Source organism: Telmatherina bonti, assembly GCF_933228915.1.
Source record: "Telmatherina bonti genome assembly, chromosome: 23".
Taxonomy (NCBI): domain Eukaryota; kingdom Metazoa; phylum Chordata; class Actinopteri; order Atheriniformes; family Telmatherinidae; genus Telmatherina; species Telmatherina bonti.
Window position 1 is genome coordinate 16,129,726 of NC_136632.1, and position 18,235 is coordinate 16,147,960.

At 38.2% G+C, this 18,235-nt stretch overlaps 2 protein-coding genes across 2 annotated transcripts; one reads left to right on the top strand and one right to left on the bottom strand.

Annotated features, from left to right (window-relative positions):
* Positions 1-45: 45 nt before the first annotated feature.
* Positions 46-1,581, bottom strand: tprkb (Tp53rk binding protein). Its single transcript, XM_079263562.1, has 4 exons — positions 1,363-1,581; positions 1,078-1,200; positions 705-881; positions 46-181 (listed from the first exon to the last, which is right to left on the bottom strand). The coding sequence occupies exons 1-4, from the start codon at positions 1,501-1,503 to the stop codon at positions 95-97; spliced, it is 528 nt and encodes a 175-aa protein (XP_079119688.1). The 5' UTR covers positions 1,504-1,581; the 3' UTR covers positions 46-94.
* Positions 1,582-1,847: 266 nt separating this feature from the next.
* alg10 (ALG10 alpha-1,2-mannosyltransferase) lies at positions 1,848-5,148 on the top strand. Its single transcript, XM_079262802.1, has 3 exons — positions 1,848-2,120; positions 3,783-3,980; positions 4,052-5,148. Exons 1-3 carry the CDS (start codon positions 1,956-1,958, stop codon positions 5,111-5,113), a joined length of 1,425 nt encoding a protein of 474 aa, XP_079118928.1. The 5' UTR covers positions 1,848-1,955; the 3' UTR covers positions 5,114-5,148.
* The last annotated feature ends 13,087 nt before the right edge of the window (positions 5,149-18,235 follow it).

Genomic DNA, 18,235 nt, shown 5'->3' on the forward strand with positions numbered 1-18,235 from the left:
CTGAATCAGTTTATATGATTCATACTTTACATCTTATGTGACAAAAATACAAAAAAAATCCACGGGGAAAAACAACAAATATGCTCTGCAGGAGCTACAAGATATCTTTAATGGCCATTCTGCATACAACTGCATCCAGCAGACTCCCGCATTTCTCTTCCTGAGGAGTGACTTTGTACAGCTGTAACAGAGACAGAAAAAAAGCAGAGTTACAAAGATACTCCTGAAATTAATTAATGGTGAAAGTGTAAATAATCAGTTAAGCAGTTTTAATCCCTGGATAGGATTCACATTAAAACTACCATTTGGTACAGGGACAACAAAAATATATGAAAATGAAGACGTGTTTTTTTTAAAGACAAAAAAAGCACACAATTCTCCCACTGTGTTATACCAGCTATTTTTACAAACACATAACGCTATGCATTTTAGAAACCGAGAAAATCAACTGTTTTATACATTTTGACTATTCCTTTATTTACATTTTATTGTCAGCCTTTATGGAAACTGGGTTGTGTACAGCTTTCTAAGAAATGACATTTTCACTTCTATAAAATGATACAGCTTTTACTTGTTTCTTGAATACAGAAACAGTTTACTCATACTCACTGCAGAGCTCCAGGCTGGTGTACTACCACATGCTAAAATTTTACTTGGGTAATTGTCTGGAATAAATAAGCAGCACTGAAACAGAAGCAAGAAACCTTTTTGATCTTTGCAACATCTGACAATGAGGAAACTTCTTCCACAGGAACCTGCTGTCCATCTACCATGGCTGTGACATCAGACAGAAACTGCAGCTCGTCTTTCTTGTGCACCACAACCACAAGGACGGAGTTATCGCCATCTGAAATCCCAAATCTTTTAAAGGCGTCTGAAATCTGCATGAGTTGAAACATGTAGAAAGCTTAGTTTGGACACTGATCTGATGCCAACAACAAAAGTTTGTTGTGTGCTGTGAAATAATGATAATTAATCATTACCAAATACAGACAAGGACCTAAATGTCATTTTCTGGAAATAAATGAGCTCTTAACATGAATGAAGGGGTGTGATGCTGCTAGTTTAAGTACTTACATTATTAGTAGGTGACAGGTTAAAGATTATCTCTGAGTTTAAGCTTCTTGTTTTCATTTTTCCAAGTGTCTGTAAGTGGACAGCTTTATTGGCAGCCAGCATCGCTAGGAAAGGACTCACCACCTGTAAATGAAAGACAATGTGTGCATCAGCTTTTTAGCAAACTAACTGCAAAGATTTTTTTATTTTTATTTTTTATTTTTATTGATAAATAAACCCAATGTGTTGCCAAAGAGTGGTTTAACGTTTGGGATAATTTCGCAAAATGACAGAAATTATGCTCACCATTGTTGGGTTGATCAAAGCGCCATTTATTTTCCCTTCCACTGCATATTGTCTCAACTCTGCCGCATTTTTTATGTCTCTGAAAAGCATTTGAGTTACTCTGTAGTCGGGAAAAAGCTGTAGCTCTTGTGTCAGGTGCATGCTGGAAACTTTTCCACCAACTAGAAAACAATTTGTTAATCAACTTACTACTCTCTCCGTGCTACACACACCAGTTTGCAAACGGGGGACTTGTTATAATGTGACACCGCTTGAGAAGATATGTCACTTTAAGAGGATACAATATACAAATGTAAAAACATAGTGCTTTGGCTTCCAAAATAAATACCACCAATTTCATTCTAATCAATATTAAATAAATCAACATAACTGATTTATTTCATACATAGGAACAAATAGTAATAAGCGTTTCTTCGCCGAGCATGTTTCCGAGACGGACCTTTAGCAGTCAAAAATCAAAACTCTTCCTTTGGCAAAACACAGAATAGATTTTGTTTGATGGTCAGCAAATCGAAACGCTATGCAATATACACAACAATATAACAGCTAGCTTTGTATCGCTTTGTTATTTAAGACGAGTTCTCTCGCCCATCATGGAGAAATATGAAGGCTACATTTTCACTGCTCTCTGCAGCACCAACTTCTTGATTTCGTGTCTGTTGTTCTCCAGAGTCACCAGGGAGCAAAGAGAGCCCTACATGGACGAAATCTTTCATATTCCTCAAGCACAAAAATACTGCCATGGGAAATTCAATGAGGTAAGCTTGGGGTTTTGCAGTCATTGCTGGTATAAAAGTGAGTCCATTGTGAGGCGGATTAAGGTTAGCCATCAGCGGAGTTTAACTAAAATTGTGTGGCTTCATAGAGCGATTATAATCTCCACAAAGGATAAATACCGTGATATTAGCAGCTGTGAGCCTATACGTGCTATACTTTTCATGCAGTTGAGTTTAAACAAAAACAAATCCGACAGCTAAAGTGACGCTTAAAGGCTCGAGGGGCATTTTTATTTAAAATAAACAAAAATCCTTTTCAATCCTGTAAAATGTTAAAACACCCCATTCCCCACCCACTTCGTTTTTAAATGAAATAGCCAATTTCGCAATGTTCATTGAATGATATCACTATATATAAGAATAGATTTATCTTTAAAGGATATGCGTTTAAAACAAACTTATGGTCACATATTATTTCAAAGTATTGGTGGATTTATTATTTTATTTTATTTTATTTTATTTTATTTTATTAAAAGGTCTCAGAGCTTCAGTGGAAACCTCGGTCCTCATGAAAACAGATGTTTAAAGTTGCAAACTACAATAAATATCCACAGACTTTCAAAGAGAGATAAGAGTGGGAAACAAAGAAAATCTCCGTCAAACTTACAGCACAAATGGTACAGAAAATAACTTTAATCAGTTTGATATACTCATTATAAAAGCGAACCTTTGACTCATGCGCATGCGTACCGTCGAATCTGGCGACAGCGCATGAAATGTATGTCGATTTACGAACATGGAAGTCTTCTTTAATGTCTTTTTGGGTTAAGGTTAGATAAACAACTTGGGTTAGGCTTAATTGATATGCTGTTTCGAGAAAGAAGCTTAAATCTACAGTGAAACTATAACTGTGAATTTGTGGTGTGCTGATCCAACGAGGTATACCAAACCAACACCGGTTCAAAGATGGATAAAATAGTTGCATGATTACAAAGTGGACAAAAGTGTGTAAAGCAGGAGAATGAGATAGGATTCACTATTTAGTCAGTTGGTTTTCATGGACAGATGAAGCTTCAGGCAGCAAATTAAAATTAGCACTTGTGCTGAAAATGGTTATTTTCTTAAAGTTGAAGTGCTTGGTGGTGACACCTGCTTATTAATTTAAGTTTTGTGATATTGTGCACATTTAGAGTAAAAATTGTATTAATTTATTTCAAAAGTTTTTTCCACCTTTGGTCAAAGCTATTGTTAATATAAACATTTATTGCTGAAGTTTTACTCCCTTGTCTGTAATGTGTTTAAATGTTATGACACAGGACGATCTTGTTCGACTTGTTTCATCTCATCAACTAACCAGTGATGCTACAGTCATCTTTATATAGGATTCCAGATTTTAACAAGATAAATGTGGCTAAAATATAGCCCATTTCTGGTTTTATTTCAGTTTGTTGCACAATTCTTTGTCACATTTGATTTGCAGCCATTTGGGTTCCAGTAATGACATTGTTGCAGAGCCCCAGTTTATGAGTGAGATAATCTTGATGATCTGTAGCCAGTGACTAAAAATATGCTAAACCTTTATCTTCAGCTGGATTATCACTACAAATAAGTCTTTGCCAAAGGGAAGTCATAACTCTGATGACTTTTGTTTGTTTCCAAACAGAAAATAAACTCATTGTCATGTGTTAAATGTAATTTGTGCAGTGGGACCCCATGATCACGACACTGCCAGGCCTTTACCTCGTCTCTGTGGGCGTTATTAAGCCAGTGGTATGGCTTGCTGACCTGACAGGGGATGTGGTGTGCTCTACAGCCATGCTGCGCTTCATCAACCTGCTCTTCAACTGCGGCAACCTTTACCTGATCTATCTACTCATCTGCAGGCTTCACCTCAGAGAAAAGGTAATGATGAGGATAATGATGCAGCTTTATTGTGTTTCTTGTAGTCTGATGTCACTTTACTTTCATTCCAGACACGGACAGCGTCACGTCGGGTGCTGTCAGCACTGTCTCTGTCAACCTTTCCTGTGCTCTACTTCTTCAATTTTCTCTACTACACCGACGCTGGCTCCACCTTCTTTGTCCTTTTCACCTACCTCATGACGCTGTATGGATGCCACAAGGCCTCTGCGCTTCTCGGAGTCTGCTCTGTGCTTTTCCGCCAGACCAACATCATCTGGGTGGCCTTCTGTGCAGGGACTCTCGTTGCTTCGAAAATGGATGAGGCCTGGAGGGTAGAGCATTCAAAAAAGAGAGATGAGAAGTCTGCACTGTCCCAGGTCCCTTTGTCCTTTAGTGGAGCAAAGAAAGTGCTGCGTTTTTCTCTCGAGTTTCTCATTTCACCCAGTCATGTGAAGGCGGTCTTGCTGGTAGCCTGGCCTTACGCGGTGGTTGGAATTGGTTTCCTCATGTTTATGATGCTGAATGATGGGATAGTGGTCGGCGACAGGACGAGTCACGAGGCCTGCTTCAACTTCCCCCAGCTATTCTACTTCTTCTCCTTCTCACTCTTCTTCTCTCTCCCCGTCTCACTGTGCTACCACCGCATCCTCCGTTTCTTGCAGGCCATGAAAAAGCAACCCTTTTTTTTCCTCTTCATCACTGTCGCCTCCTTACTCCTGGTGTGGAAGTTCACTTTTGTCCACAAGTATCTCTTGGCGGATAACCGCCACTATCCTTTCTACGTATGGAAAAAACTATTCCAGAGGCATGAGCTAATTCGCTTCCTCCTCATCCCTGTGTACATTTTTGCTGGGTGGAATTTTCTGGACTCCTTCAAGACACGTTCACTCTTCTGGAGCTTGGCGTACCTGGCGTGCCTCCTGTCTGCCACCGTCCCCCAGAAGCTTCTGGAGTTCAGGTACTTCATTGTACCATATCTGATGTACCGTCTGCACATGCCTCTCCCTTCTCTTCCAAGACTCATGTTGGAGTTCCTCCTGTACACAGCAGTAAACGCTGCCACCATTTACATTTTCATCACCAAGACCTTCAAATGGCCGGACACCACAGCTACTCAGAGATTCATGTGGTGAAGAGGGGAGACTTTCCATTTCTTCAGAGACCAACCTGTAAAAATCCCAGAAATTACTACAAAGCCTCTGTTACATGTCAGTGTCTGACACAAATGGAGGTTACTGCCATTTATTTTACAGTATAACTGAATATTCATCAGTATTGGAGGAGGTTTACTGGACTCATATTTAGGCTTCAGATCAAAATGACAAAAGATCTAAACGCAGTTCGTGGCTACATTATAACAAAGAACATTTCTTCTCTTGAGTCTGTTTGGAAGTTACTCAAACACATCTTTGCTTGAACTGCTGAAGATTTTAAAAGAATAAAACTTTCAAAACTGGTTAATTGTCAAGATGCAGTAAGAAGTAATTAAAAGTATTTCATAAAGTAATAATATTCAGATTGTGAGTACTGTAAAAAAGAAGAGACCAAAAACAGTCACAGCCATCTTGTAAACTTTGATATTTCTGTTGTAGGTGATGAGTGAAGCTTTAGATTTTTGCCAGTGAAGAACAGTGATGAACACCTGTACAGCAGTTTATGATTATGGGACTGCTTGATTAATTAGTTATTGGTTTCTAACCCCCCCCCGAGAAAAAGCCATAAAGATCCGATGGAGACGCCCGAGAAGTTTCTTGTTGATTTAGATGTTTGTGTTTTTATGTATGAACATGTTGGTGACATACCTCTGATCATTCCACCTTTGTTTTGGCCCATTTGTGATTAAGTTATGCCGTTTTTGGAAGATCTTATTTGAAAAACCCTATTGAGTTTGGATTTAATTTAACACCTAATGTGTAATCAGTTTTTTTTTTTTCATATATCTTATTTATATCTTGTTTCAATGTTTTTTGTCAAAGCAAATGAAAAAAATTATGTTTAAGTTGTACCGTGAAATGCAAACCCTTGGTCACCAATTTAAAAATCATGTTTTGTGAAGAAATATTGGGAATTTTGTTTTTCTAATTCTTTTACTATTTCATAATGACAAGCACCTGAAGTGAAGGTTGGGCACTCTGCTAGAATAACAGTTTTTTAGCGCTGAGTTTGCTTTTTTGGAGGACAAAATTTGAGGTTATGACAGACAAAACCAACCTTTGGCTTGGTTCTCTTTTTTTCCCCCACTACCCTTCGACATTGTCCAAGATTAAAGTAATGTTTGAATAGTTAAATAGAAAAATCAAGTCTCATCTTTAACTTTAAGCCTTATGTTGTTGTATCAGACTGTTTTTGTGCAGTTTTGTACCACATTGTCCATCCAGCTGTATGTATGCTGCTTCCACATTGATACAATTTTTGAATAAAATGTCTGAAAATTTAAGTCTACAGAGTGTGGGTTTGAAAGTTGTTTTTAATTCAATTCAATTCAACTTTATTTATATAGCGTCAAATCACGGCAATGCCATCTCAAGACGCTTTACAGACAGAGGGGAAAACATAATGAAGGCCAATTTATAATAGCCTACATAAGGAAACCAACAGATTGAGTTGAGTCCAACTCAATTACCCATCCTGAGCAAGCACACTGGCAACAGTGGGAAGGAAAAAAAACTCCCTTTTAACAGGAAGGAAACCTCCGGCAGAACCCGGCTCAGGACAGGCAGCCATCTGCCTCTGCTGTGTGGGGGGAAGAGGACAGAAAGACAACAGGAACTGCTACTCCCGGCCAGGGAGACCTGCTGAGACAGGAGACATGCATGTTAATGATGCAACACTGTTATTGGGGGGCGATAAAAGAGAGAGATAAAGAGAAAGAAGCTCAGTGTATCAGGAAATGTCCCTCAGCAGTCTAAACCTATAGCAGCATAACTAAGGAATGCTAACCATCCCTAGCTATAGGACTTATCAAAAAGATAAGTCTTCAGCCAAGTCTTGAAAAAAGAGGTGGGGAGGGTGTCTGCTTCCCTAACACTAACTGGGAGCTTATTCCATAAGAGAGGGGCCTGATAACCAAAGGCTCTGCCTCCTGCTCGGCTCTTTGAGACTCTAGGAACCACAAGTAAGCTTGCAGTCTGCGAACAAAGTACTCTGCTTGGTATATAAGGAACAATGAGGTCTTTGATATATAGTGGTGCCTGGTTGTGGAGGGCTTTATATGTAAGGAGAAGGATTTTAAATTCTATTCTAGATTCAACAGGCAGCCAATGAAGAGAGGCTAAAACTGGAGAAATATGATCTCTCCTGCTGGTTCTGGTCAGGACTCTGGCTGCAGAATTCTGGATCAGCTGAAGGGTTTTCAGGGCATATTTAGGACAGCCCAGTAATAGAGAGTTACAGTAATCTAGTCTCGAAGTAACAAAAGCGTGAACCAGTTTTTCTGCATCACTCTGAGACAGAATGTCCCTAATTTTGGCTATATTACGTAAATGAAAGAAGGCTGTTTTAGTAACCTGCTTAATATGTGGGTCAAATATTACTCCAAGATTTCTCACTGTAGCACTGGAAGCTAAAGTAATACCATCCAGGTTCATTACAAAACCGGAAAATTTAGCTCTGAGTTTTTCAGATCCAACGAGAATTACTTCAGTCTTATCTGAGTTTAAGAGGAGAAAATTTCTAGACATCCAAGTCTTTATGTCTATGAGACAATTTTGTAGCCTATTGGGCTGATTTGTTTCATCTGGTTTAAAGGATAAAGTATATTTGAGTATCATCTGCATAACAATGAAAGTTTATTCCATGCTGTCTAATAATTTTACCTAAAGGGAGCATATATAGCGTGAAGAGTATTGGTCCAAGTACAGAACCTTGAGGAACTCCATGACTTACTGTAGTTTGTGAGGAGGACTTGTCATTTACATGAACGAACTGAAGTCTATCAGATAAATATGATTTAAACCAGCTTAACGCTGTACCTGTAATTCCAATCACCTGTTCTAGTCTTTGTAACAGAATGTTATGATCGACTGTATCAAATGCAGCACTAAGATCAAGCAAGATAAGTACGGACACAAGTCCTTTGTCTGAGGCCATAAGAAGGTCATTAGTAACTTTCACCAATGCCGTCTCAGTGCTATGGTGAGCTCTAAATCCTGACTGAAACTCTTCGGATAAATTATTTCTGCTCAGGTGGGCATGTAACAGAGCTGAAACTATTTTCTCCAGAATTTTGGACATTAACGGGAGGTTAGATATAGGTCTATAATTTGCTATCACCTCTGGATCCAGAGATTGCTTTTTAAGTAAAGGCTTGATTACAGCAGTTTTAAATGATTGTGGTACATATCCTGTCACTAAAGACATATTGATAAGATTTAGTAGTGATGTATTAATTAAAGGGAAAATGTCCTTAAAGAGGCTCGTTGGGAGAGGGTTTAAGATACAGGTGGATGGTTTAGATGAAGCTATTATTTTAGTTAATTCAGAGGGTTGGACAGGACAGAAACTATTTAGACACAAGTCAGATCCTGGTTCTAAGGATGCTTCGGAGACCACAACAGGCTCAACATTATAGGTAGAAGGAAGAGTATTGTGAATTTGATCTCTAATAGTGTCAATTTTATTCCTGAAAAAATACATGAAATCATCACAGCTAAGTGAGAAAGGAATACATGGCTCCTCAGCGCTCTGGCTCCTAGTAAGCCTAGCTACAGTGCTGAAAAGAAACCGAGGGTTGTTTTTGTTTTCCTCTATCAATGATGAATAATAAGCTGTTCTTGCCGTACGTAAGGCTTTTTTGTATACGATTAAACTTTCTTTCCAGGTTAAGTGAGATTCCTCTAGTCCTGATGAACGCCATCTGTTTTCCAAACGCCTTGACGCCTGTTTTAGAGCTCGAAGCTGGGAATTAAACCAGGGAGCCTTCATAATCTTACCTAATTTCTTCTTCTTTAGGGGAGCAACATTATCCAAGGTTGTACGCATTGAAGCTGTTATAGTATCAGCATGTTGATCAATCTGAGCAGGAGTAAGGCTTAAAGGGGGACTCTCAGTCATGCTAACACATGGTAGAGGTGAAAAAAAATTGATTCAGTTGATTGTTTAAATTTTGTAATTTTATTGTCTGATAAACATCTACTATAGTAGAATTTATTTTTGGTCAGTGAGTAATCAAATAAAGTGAATTCAAAGGTTAATAAGAAGTGATCGGACAAGACAGGGTTTTGAGGAAATACTTTGAGCTTATCAGTCTCAATACCATATGTTAGAACAAGATCAAGAGTATGACCATGAGAGTGAGTGGCACCATTGACATTTTGTGAAAACCTAATTGAGTTTAGAATAGAGCTAAAGGAAATGTTTAAACTATCATTTTCATCGTCAACATGAATATTAAAATCACCTAGTACAATGACCTTATCAGTAGTCAGCACTAACTCAGACTTTTACAACAAGCATGCTTGACAACTGACTTTACTGCTTTATTTAAGCATTTCTTTTTCTCACGATCACTAATTTTTCATTTAAGTGTAGATCACTAGATGACTAAGAGCACATTCACATCAGCCTTTTGGATTCAAATCCTAAAAAGGAAGCTTAAAGTGTTAAGATTTTTACATAAAAATATGGAAATGGTCATGTAAATTATTACATCTGCGATACAATTCAACATAGTCCTTTTAACTGTTTTGCTGAAGGTATCAGAGACAAAAGTGTCATTTTACTAAAGTAGAACAAGCCATTGAAAACTTACAGGTAAAATGTGTTAGGTTTTCTGTCATCTAGTGGTCTACTTATCCAAACTGGGGCTTCAGCACCTATAAAACAAAGCCAATACTACCGTTTTAAAGCTTGGAGGGCTCTCACATCACACTTCTTCAATGCAAAGATGCCCAAGTCAAGACATCCAAGAGCTATCCTGCAACTAAAACCATCCAACACACAAGTCAAATAGAAGGAGCTCGTTACCAGGCCTCTGCCGAGCTGAATGACGTGCAGGTGAGAATTCAGCCATTTGATTTGTAAAAGTTGTAGGATTGTAGCTTTTGAGGACTTGACTTGGATGTTGAAAACCTGAAGGACTGTGGGCCTTGTAGAATCTTGCTGAATAGTTTGGCTTTAGGATTTTGGTGTTGTGTCTGGTACAACACACCTGATTCAGTTGAAAGGGTTCACTTTTGTGTCAACTTCTTCACTAGCCTGTTAATGAGCCTTTGATATGAGACAGGTGTGTGGCAGCAGGGAAACACTAAAACACAGGTGTCAAACTCCAGTCCTCGAGGGCCGGTATCCTGCAGGTTTTTGTTGTCTCCATGCTCCAACACACCTCACAAGTTCATAATTAGGTTGACAAGAAGCTGCTGGGTCCATTTGATTTGAATCAGCTGTGTTGAAAGAGGGAAACAACAAAAATCTGCCAGATACCGGCCCTCGAGGACTGGAGTTTGACACCCCTGCAGGATGGTAGATCTTGAGGACTGGGCTTGGTAACAACTGATTTAAATGGTTTGTTCTAAGAGTATAAAACATAAGCTAATTTGGTGAAATGATTAGATACGGACAAATACACAGATTTTAATTAAATATACATTTTTCTGTCATTGACTTGATTTTGTTACATGTTGCACCTCCAAACTTAGCACAAATAGCAAGGAAATGTGTGTTTTATGCTATTTCTTCTTTTTAATAGCACCAATTATACATGCATGGAAAGCCCAGTTATTCATGTTTACAATGAGGTATAACTCGTTTGCTTTGGTTTGCCAGGAGGATTTGATAATATCCCACAGTAATAAGGAAAAAACAATGTATGTATTGTCTGCCAATGTGATTGTGTTGGTCACTCGGATATATGGCACAATCAAACTGACCACACAAGTGTTCATTTGAGGCAGGTTATCCCATCCTCTTCATTTTCAAATTCTTGTGGAAAACAATAACAATAAGCATTTTTTTCTTTGTTTTTCACCCTTCCTGAAAGGAAAACCAGCAAAATTATATTTTAGTCTGAACCAATGCTACAGATCAGTCACTAGGAGACGCTGTAAGACAGCGCTTCATATTCCTGAGCATCTTGTAACGCCTCATAAATTTAACAATTATTTACTCTTAAAAGTCCACTATAGCTTTTAATGGAAGTTAAAGAGAAAAAAGAAGCTAAATGCTTTGTGAGGAGTCAACCTCTCTGTTTTATGACTTGAAATCTTCCTTTAGATGAAATAAAACAGATTCCACTACAGTCAGCAGACAAGCTGATCACATAAGTCTGACTGAGGAGTGGAAGCTGACGCTCAGCATATCTATAAAACAAGCATCATTCTGATTGCTCTCCATCTTCCCGGTGCTGTATCGTTCCCAGATCCTTATTACCTTTAGCTGTGTGGGGCCGTCTTTCAAGAGCGACTTAATAAAATCAAACTGGGATGATTGCCGAAATGCTGATTGCACCACTCAAGCAGAGTGAACCAGCTGAAGGGAGATGTGTGTGTGCGTGTGTGTGTGCAGTTTTTTTGGCAACAGAATGAAAACCACTTAAAATTTACAAGTTAACATTTAGACTTTGACTGAGGCTGCATTTCTCTTTTTTCACTTGCTGATTTTCACTTTGGGGGGATGATGAAAGTTCACATTAATCTTTCTCACCATGGAGTTCTGGTATTTAGAAAATTACAGCCCAAGAAGGAGGCAACAATAGATTTTTTTAGGTCTTTGTTTTTGGTTTTTTTTTTATGCAATACATGTTAAAGGCTACAGATTTCCAAATCTATGGGGGGCAGAAAGCCTGTGTTAAGGGTGACAAACTGGAACCACAATTATTTTTGCAGTCAAAAATAAGGCTATTTAAAGACATGAATACTGACAGTAACTATCATAACTACAATTATAATGTCCAACTATTTCTATCAATTATTCTCTCTTCACACATTCAGAATATAACAATACTTAAACCTTTGACAGTAACTTGCCATGGTCAGATATTATTAAATGAATGAAATGAAAATTTATCAGAGTGCAGAGAATGTAAAAAATTGTCAATTATTTTTAGCAGCTTGTGTAGCACTCTTTTCTGGACATCTGTTTGTGTGGCTCCAGAGTTACTCTCAGCACAATAGCGGTCTTTTTTTATGTTGATTTCTTTAAGTCTCTGGCTCTGATGCTGCTTCCCCAACAGATGGCTGCAAACCTGCTCAGACTTTCCACAGCATACTTATAGATGTGCAACATCTTGGTGCAGATGTTGAATGTTCTTGGCTTCCCTAAGAAGCGGAGTCTGCCCTGTCCTTTCTTCTGGATGCATCAATGTTTCACATCCAAACCAGAATGTTGGCCAGTTCCAGTCCAAAGTATTTGCATTCCTCAACTCCACCTCTTCTCTCAGGATGTAACCAATGTTTTGTTTACTCCTGTTCCTCCTGAAGTCAATCATCTTTCTTTGTTTGTGTTTGAGATGAGGTAATTATGTTCAAACCGTCTCAAAAACTGACCAGTTATGCTTACCCAGCTTCTTGTTCATCATGGAAACACGCCAAGGCTGCAAACCTAAAATCTTCAAATCCTCGCTCTTCAAACTCCGTCCAAAAAAATAACCAAACATTCTGTGTAGTAGCTGCTTATCACTGTGGAAATTACCAACAAGGGAGTTTTTGCTTTCAAAAATAGAAGTTTCCTGTCATGTAAGAACATAGGAGATTGAGTTGAGACCCCACATACTGATAAATACTTTAAAGAAGGATTTACTCATAAAATAAGTACAAGAAAATCAGATGTATTACACTGTAAAACCACAACATAATACAACTTTAATGTGCATTGGTCTTTAAATACTTTGCTTTGGACATGAACTTTGAGATTCTCTGCTGACAAATGTAACTTTCACATAATTTTATCACACACACACACAAATTAAATTATAAAACCATGTTCTATTTATTCTGTCAGATTTATACAAGCGGTCTTGTTATCAGCGGAAATCATGAAAGCAGACCGTGTCAACAAAAAGCCATGTGCTTGCCAAAGTGAAGACGAGTTAACAGGAGGATGCTAAGATAGATTTATTCTTTCAAATGAATCACACTTTCCTCATTTAATGCCACTAACTGAGGATAAAAGCCAAAATGAAGGAAATAATCACATAGAGAGTGATTATAGAAAAGAGACAAATCTCACAGGATCACTTCTGGGCATCAGCAGCTTTCTGGTCTCGTTACTTCTCTGATTCAATGTGGAGATGTTCGTGTGAATCAGGATATTACAGCATCTCTGTCAGTAAAAGAAATGTCACTGTCAGTGGCATTATTTCAAAAGCAAGAAGCTTGCCGTTCTTGATAAATGTCCTAACTCTTTGAGTGGGTAGTTTCAACAAAGACCTCATTTTTTTACACTTGGATCCCTTTCCTGGAAAAATAGGGGGGCTAATTTTTTATTTAAAAAAAAAAAAACTAAACAAAAAAAAAACAAAAAAACACCACACACACATAATCGTCTCAAAGCGTCCTTATAGACCTGCTTGTCTGGGAAATATAAAATAATTCTCTCCAGAAAGGCTAAAGGTTGTGGAATATGAAGCTTGTCATGAGGTAAATTGTGAAATGAATGTAAAACAAAAGTACAAGCGTGGAGATGGATATCCCGTTAAAGGAGTGTTTTTGTGATGCCAGTTTCTTTCATTCTTTTGTGTTATTTGTCGAACACGATGAAACAGGAGCCGCAATCTTTTATTCAAAAGATGATTTCAAACATTGGCAGGGTTACATTTTGAGGAGGCCTATTTAAAAAAAATATTAAAAAACAAACACAAGGAAGCCCAAATAAGAACATTTGACACTTAAATATAACAAGAAGCAAAACAGAACTCAACTATTTTCAGTTTTCTAATTAAAATATCTTAAATGTCAATTTAGAAAAGGCAAGGGAATCCCAGGTCATATGCCACATTCCTCTGTCTCATAGCAAATACTGACAAAGACTTACGACTCTAACCAGGACAGGTGACGTATGGCAGTGGTACTTAAACACGGTCCTCAAGATATGTCCTGCCACTTTCAGAATCAACCCTTCTTCAACACACCTGAATAAAATGAAGTGCTCGTTATCAGGCATCTGCAGAGCTGAATGACATGCAGGTGAGGTAGTTAAACCAAATGAGTCAGGTGTGTTGGAGAAGAGACGCATCTAAAGGTTTCAGTTGATGTTTGGACTTGGGAACATCTGGTGTTGGCCTTGTTTGAAGTTGTATTCTCACTGCCTATGTGGCTATATTTTTGTTGGCACAAACTAATCAGCGAATCATCAGGCTTTGTCGTGGCTATTCTCCACTAAACAGGCATGGTGTTAGTGTTATGAAGGTTTTAGCTAAAAACAGCTACTGTGTAAAACCAAAATTGTGAAATGAAAGATGTTTGGGGCAGAGACAGTATGGGTAAACTGAAGAGCATGATTTACATCTTTTGCACTTACACAACACGGGCGGGGCTAAGAAGTTGCCATGGCCACCACCCTCTTGCCTGGCCACTCTTCAAAACATACAATGGTTTGTTTTGTTTTTAAAAATTAAGCCGATTTTATTTGTATGGTACACTTCATACCTACTGAATTGATCTCAAATTACCGTACAGAATGGGGGGTGGGGGGGAGCCAACACACCATAGAAACAATAAAACAAGGAATTAAAAACAACACTTCCCTCTTAAAGAACAGTTAAAACTATAATACTAATAAACAAATGCATCAGGATATAAACATAGCTTAATTTTGTGGATTAATAAAGTCTAAAAACAAAAATTCAGCAAAGAACAAGACTTTGATGTAGTTTATTACTAAATTTTCATGACTTTTACCAGCAACATGAATGATGCTGAAAAAGATTTATTTTACATAAATCAGCTATGATCATAATAGGATGTAAAAATTGAAATGGTGGCTTTTGTTCAGTAAATTATCAAACTCTCTTTAATTGTTTCCTTTTTATATCAATTTGAATAGTTACATCTTTTTTAATCCCTGTGAGTTTTTTGTGGATCAGCATATAGTAGTCTACACGCTTGTGCATAAGTATATGCGAGCATGTAGACTCAGCAGAGTCATGGTGAAGTCATTGCTGTCAAATTATTCTCTAACTTCCCAAGACACCCTTGACCCTTTCACTGTTCATCAGTCAGCTTCCCACTCATGCATCCTCATGTCAGCACACATACATGTATTCACATGTCTGGGTTGATACCCTCATACACTTCATGTGTGGCTGGAGAGACTACTAACATGGCAACAAATACTCAAAATGTGCATCAGCAACGCACTGGATTCTCTGGTGACCTTACCATCTTTCCCACAACCACACACCAAGCAACAAAGCCTCAAGCATCCCGTTTATCTGCTTTGTGTCTCCATGTATAATGCATCGCTAGCTGAAGTGGAAACACTCAACAGCCGTGATCCATAATATATTACATGTGGAAGAACAAGTTGCCTCGTGTCGTGCTGATTGAGACATGGTGGTTTTCTGTTTGTGTGGTGTCTCTCTAACCATCACAAACCAACTCTGTTAGGGTTTTATCTATTTTGTGAACTGCAAATTAAGGCAAAAGTTTGATTTCTAAAGTGTGATTTTTATCATTCAAAATAAGCAAGGAGGAGAGGCAAAACTTGAAAATCTGCACAAATGACCTGATTTCTTGTTTGACCACAACATATCAAAATCTAAACTCAATTATCCAACAATCATGAGAAATTAAGCTTTGATTTTAATGGTCTCACTTTAATCATTTCATTGTGTAATTTTGATTTAAATGCAAATTATTGTTTGACTTTTTTTAAATTTTTTTTTAAAATCAAGTCTTAAGGAAATGATTGCACTTGTACCTGAATCACTCAGCTAAGAGCAAGTACAAGAAACAACGATTGAGTTGTAGAATACATGACATGAAAAAATTCAAGTAATCATCAACAAGCAATTGTGCAACAGCAAAGACAGCAGTTAAAACAAAAATTGATTCTCACTCTTTTACTAAATCTTTTAAAGTGGTCTCAGTTTACAGATAACTTAATCCCACAGCTGCTCTCAAAGCATTCAAGGCAAAACTATCAACACTAAACACTTTGACTCTCAGTAACACCATCAGGAGGGAATTTTGTAACATAACACAACTGAGGTTGACATGGCACAATGGAAGCACTGCCCCAGTGCCCCTGCGTGTGGGGATAATGATGGTTTTGGGTCATTAAATCACTAACAAAACCCTTGGATCCATTTCATTTCAATCAGGTGTGTTGTAGCAGGGAAGTATCTACAACCTGCAGGACTGTGCACCAGGGACTGAGATGCATGGTTCATGAGGGTTACGTCCCCTGGGAGGGGTGCAACCTGACAACCACAGAGGGAGACAAGACAAGTATAGAGGGTTGACACGTTTATTTACAGGTCTTGGATATGGCAGGATTATGGAACCTGTGGGAGAGGATGGGACATTTAGGCTGTGCCAAAATCAAAGAAACCAATAAAACAAAACGAGGCCTAACTCAGACTGTACCTGTAAACCAAATCAAAACCAAATAAACTCCTATCTAACTGATCTAATAACCATCTTGACCAAAACATTTACAAGGGGTGGCAACAGCCTCTAGCCCTAGTGTGTCTATACAATGCTTTCTACGTGTGGAAATGTAAAGGGCGCCCCAACTTACCTGGTCCTCATGCCTCCCCACATAGCTGTTCCACCATGCCATTAACAAACACAGGCAAAACAGAAGAGCCTGATGGCCCCCACGTGCTGCTCTTTTAAAGGGTGATCTTTAGTGCTGATTGGAGCATCTGAATTTGAACCAGCCAATAGATCCCAGGCTAGGCAGATCTCCACTTCAGCTATTTGGAACCACCTGGAGATAACAGGGATGACAAGTTTGTACAAGTGATGCATGTAACAATGAGTAAGTTGGATAAAGTATCTATTTTCTCAAGGCTGTGGTCTACAGTTAGACATGTAACCGAACACAGGGAACACTGGCAAGTTTAGGTAACAGGAATTACTTTAACAAACTAGTTATTGGGAAAGAAAAGGTACTAAATGTCAGGATACGTAGGTGTCTGCTTGGAAAAAAAGAGTTTAGTAAAATAAAACAATGAACACAACATAAAAAAAAAGTGTGACAAGGATTAACAGAAGCGTTTAACAGAAATAGATCTTATTTAGATGTTACATATGTTCATATCATAAGTTTATATAAGAGATGCACTGAACCTAAACGTCATCTCTTTGCACCTTTTAAAGCAAAAACAATTTGCGAACAGAAGAAAATATTCTATTTTTGAGAGTGGTGGGAGTTGGACAGGAGGAGCGATCAAAACATGTGTTTAGTTTAATTAATAGCACACAGTAATTATGCAACCTGCCCACATTCATACGACTTCTATACCATCGTTAAAAGTTTGAAGGATGCATAGGAACAGTTTGCCTTTTTCCAAACACCGTATTGAAGTTTGAAAAAGCGCAACTTTTCCATTTAGTGTCGTGCAGACCACCTGATATTCTTTTTCTTTTCATTTCTGAGGAATATTCAAATGAGATCCAACTTTAGCTCCATCTCTGTGGCAGGTTGCTAAGCTACAGACTGTGTCAGGAAGCAACAAGCGTACATAATTACGACCCTGGCTGACAGACACCGAACACAGTGTTCATTAGACTTACTCAAGTATTAAGGCATCAAGTCCTTTTCAGGGACGAAAACCTGACACAACCTTTTGTATCAAGTTTTAACTACATTATAATTTGATGAATCAGTATTTGAACAGTTAAGAAGCAAAAGGGAGTTTTTTCTTTGTTTTCTCTAAGCGTAAAGGATTTGATGCACAGGCGAAGTATTATTCCTCTGCTTGCACTGGCCTGGTTGAATGTTCCTTTTAACAATTTTAGCATATTATTGCACTCAGCCAATATATATCTATCTATATATATATATGTATAAACTTTTTTCCTGTGGCAAATTCTTCATTGAAATCTTCATCTTTTGCTTTAGTTCTGTTCATGAACCATGCTGTTCCTCCTCTGTTGTATGTTTGTGCATGTTGTGTTGAGTTTTGAGTGCCATACCTCCCCCACTCTCTCCCTCTCTCTCTCTTCTGGATTTGACTGACAGGGATATTAGCACCTTTTCCTCACTCTGCCTCTCTTCAACCCACAATCAATCCATCCATCTCTTCCCTTTACCTCAGGGGCTCTGGGAAAATAAAGCTATTTATAGCAACCTGAGGCATGCACAAGGCTCTC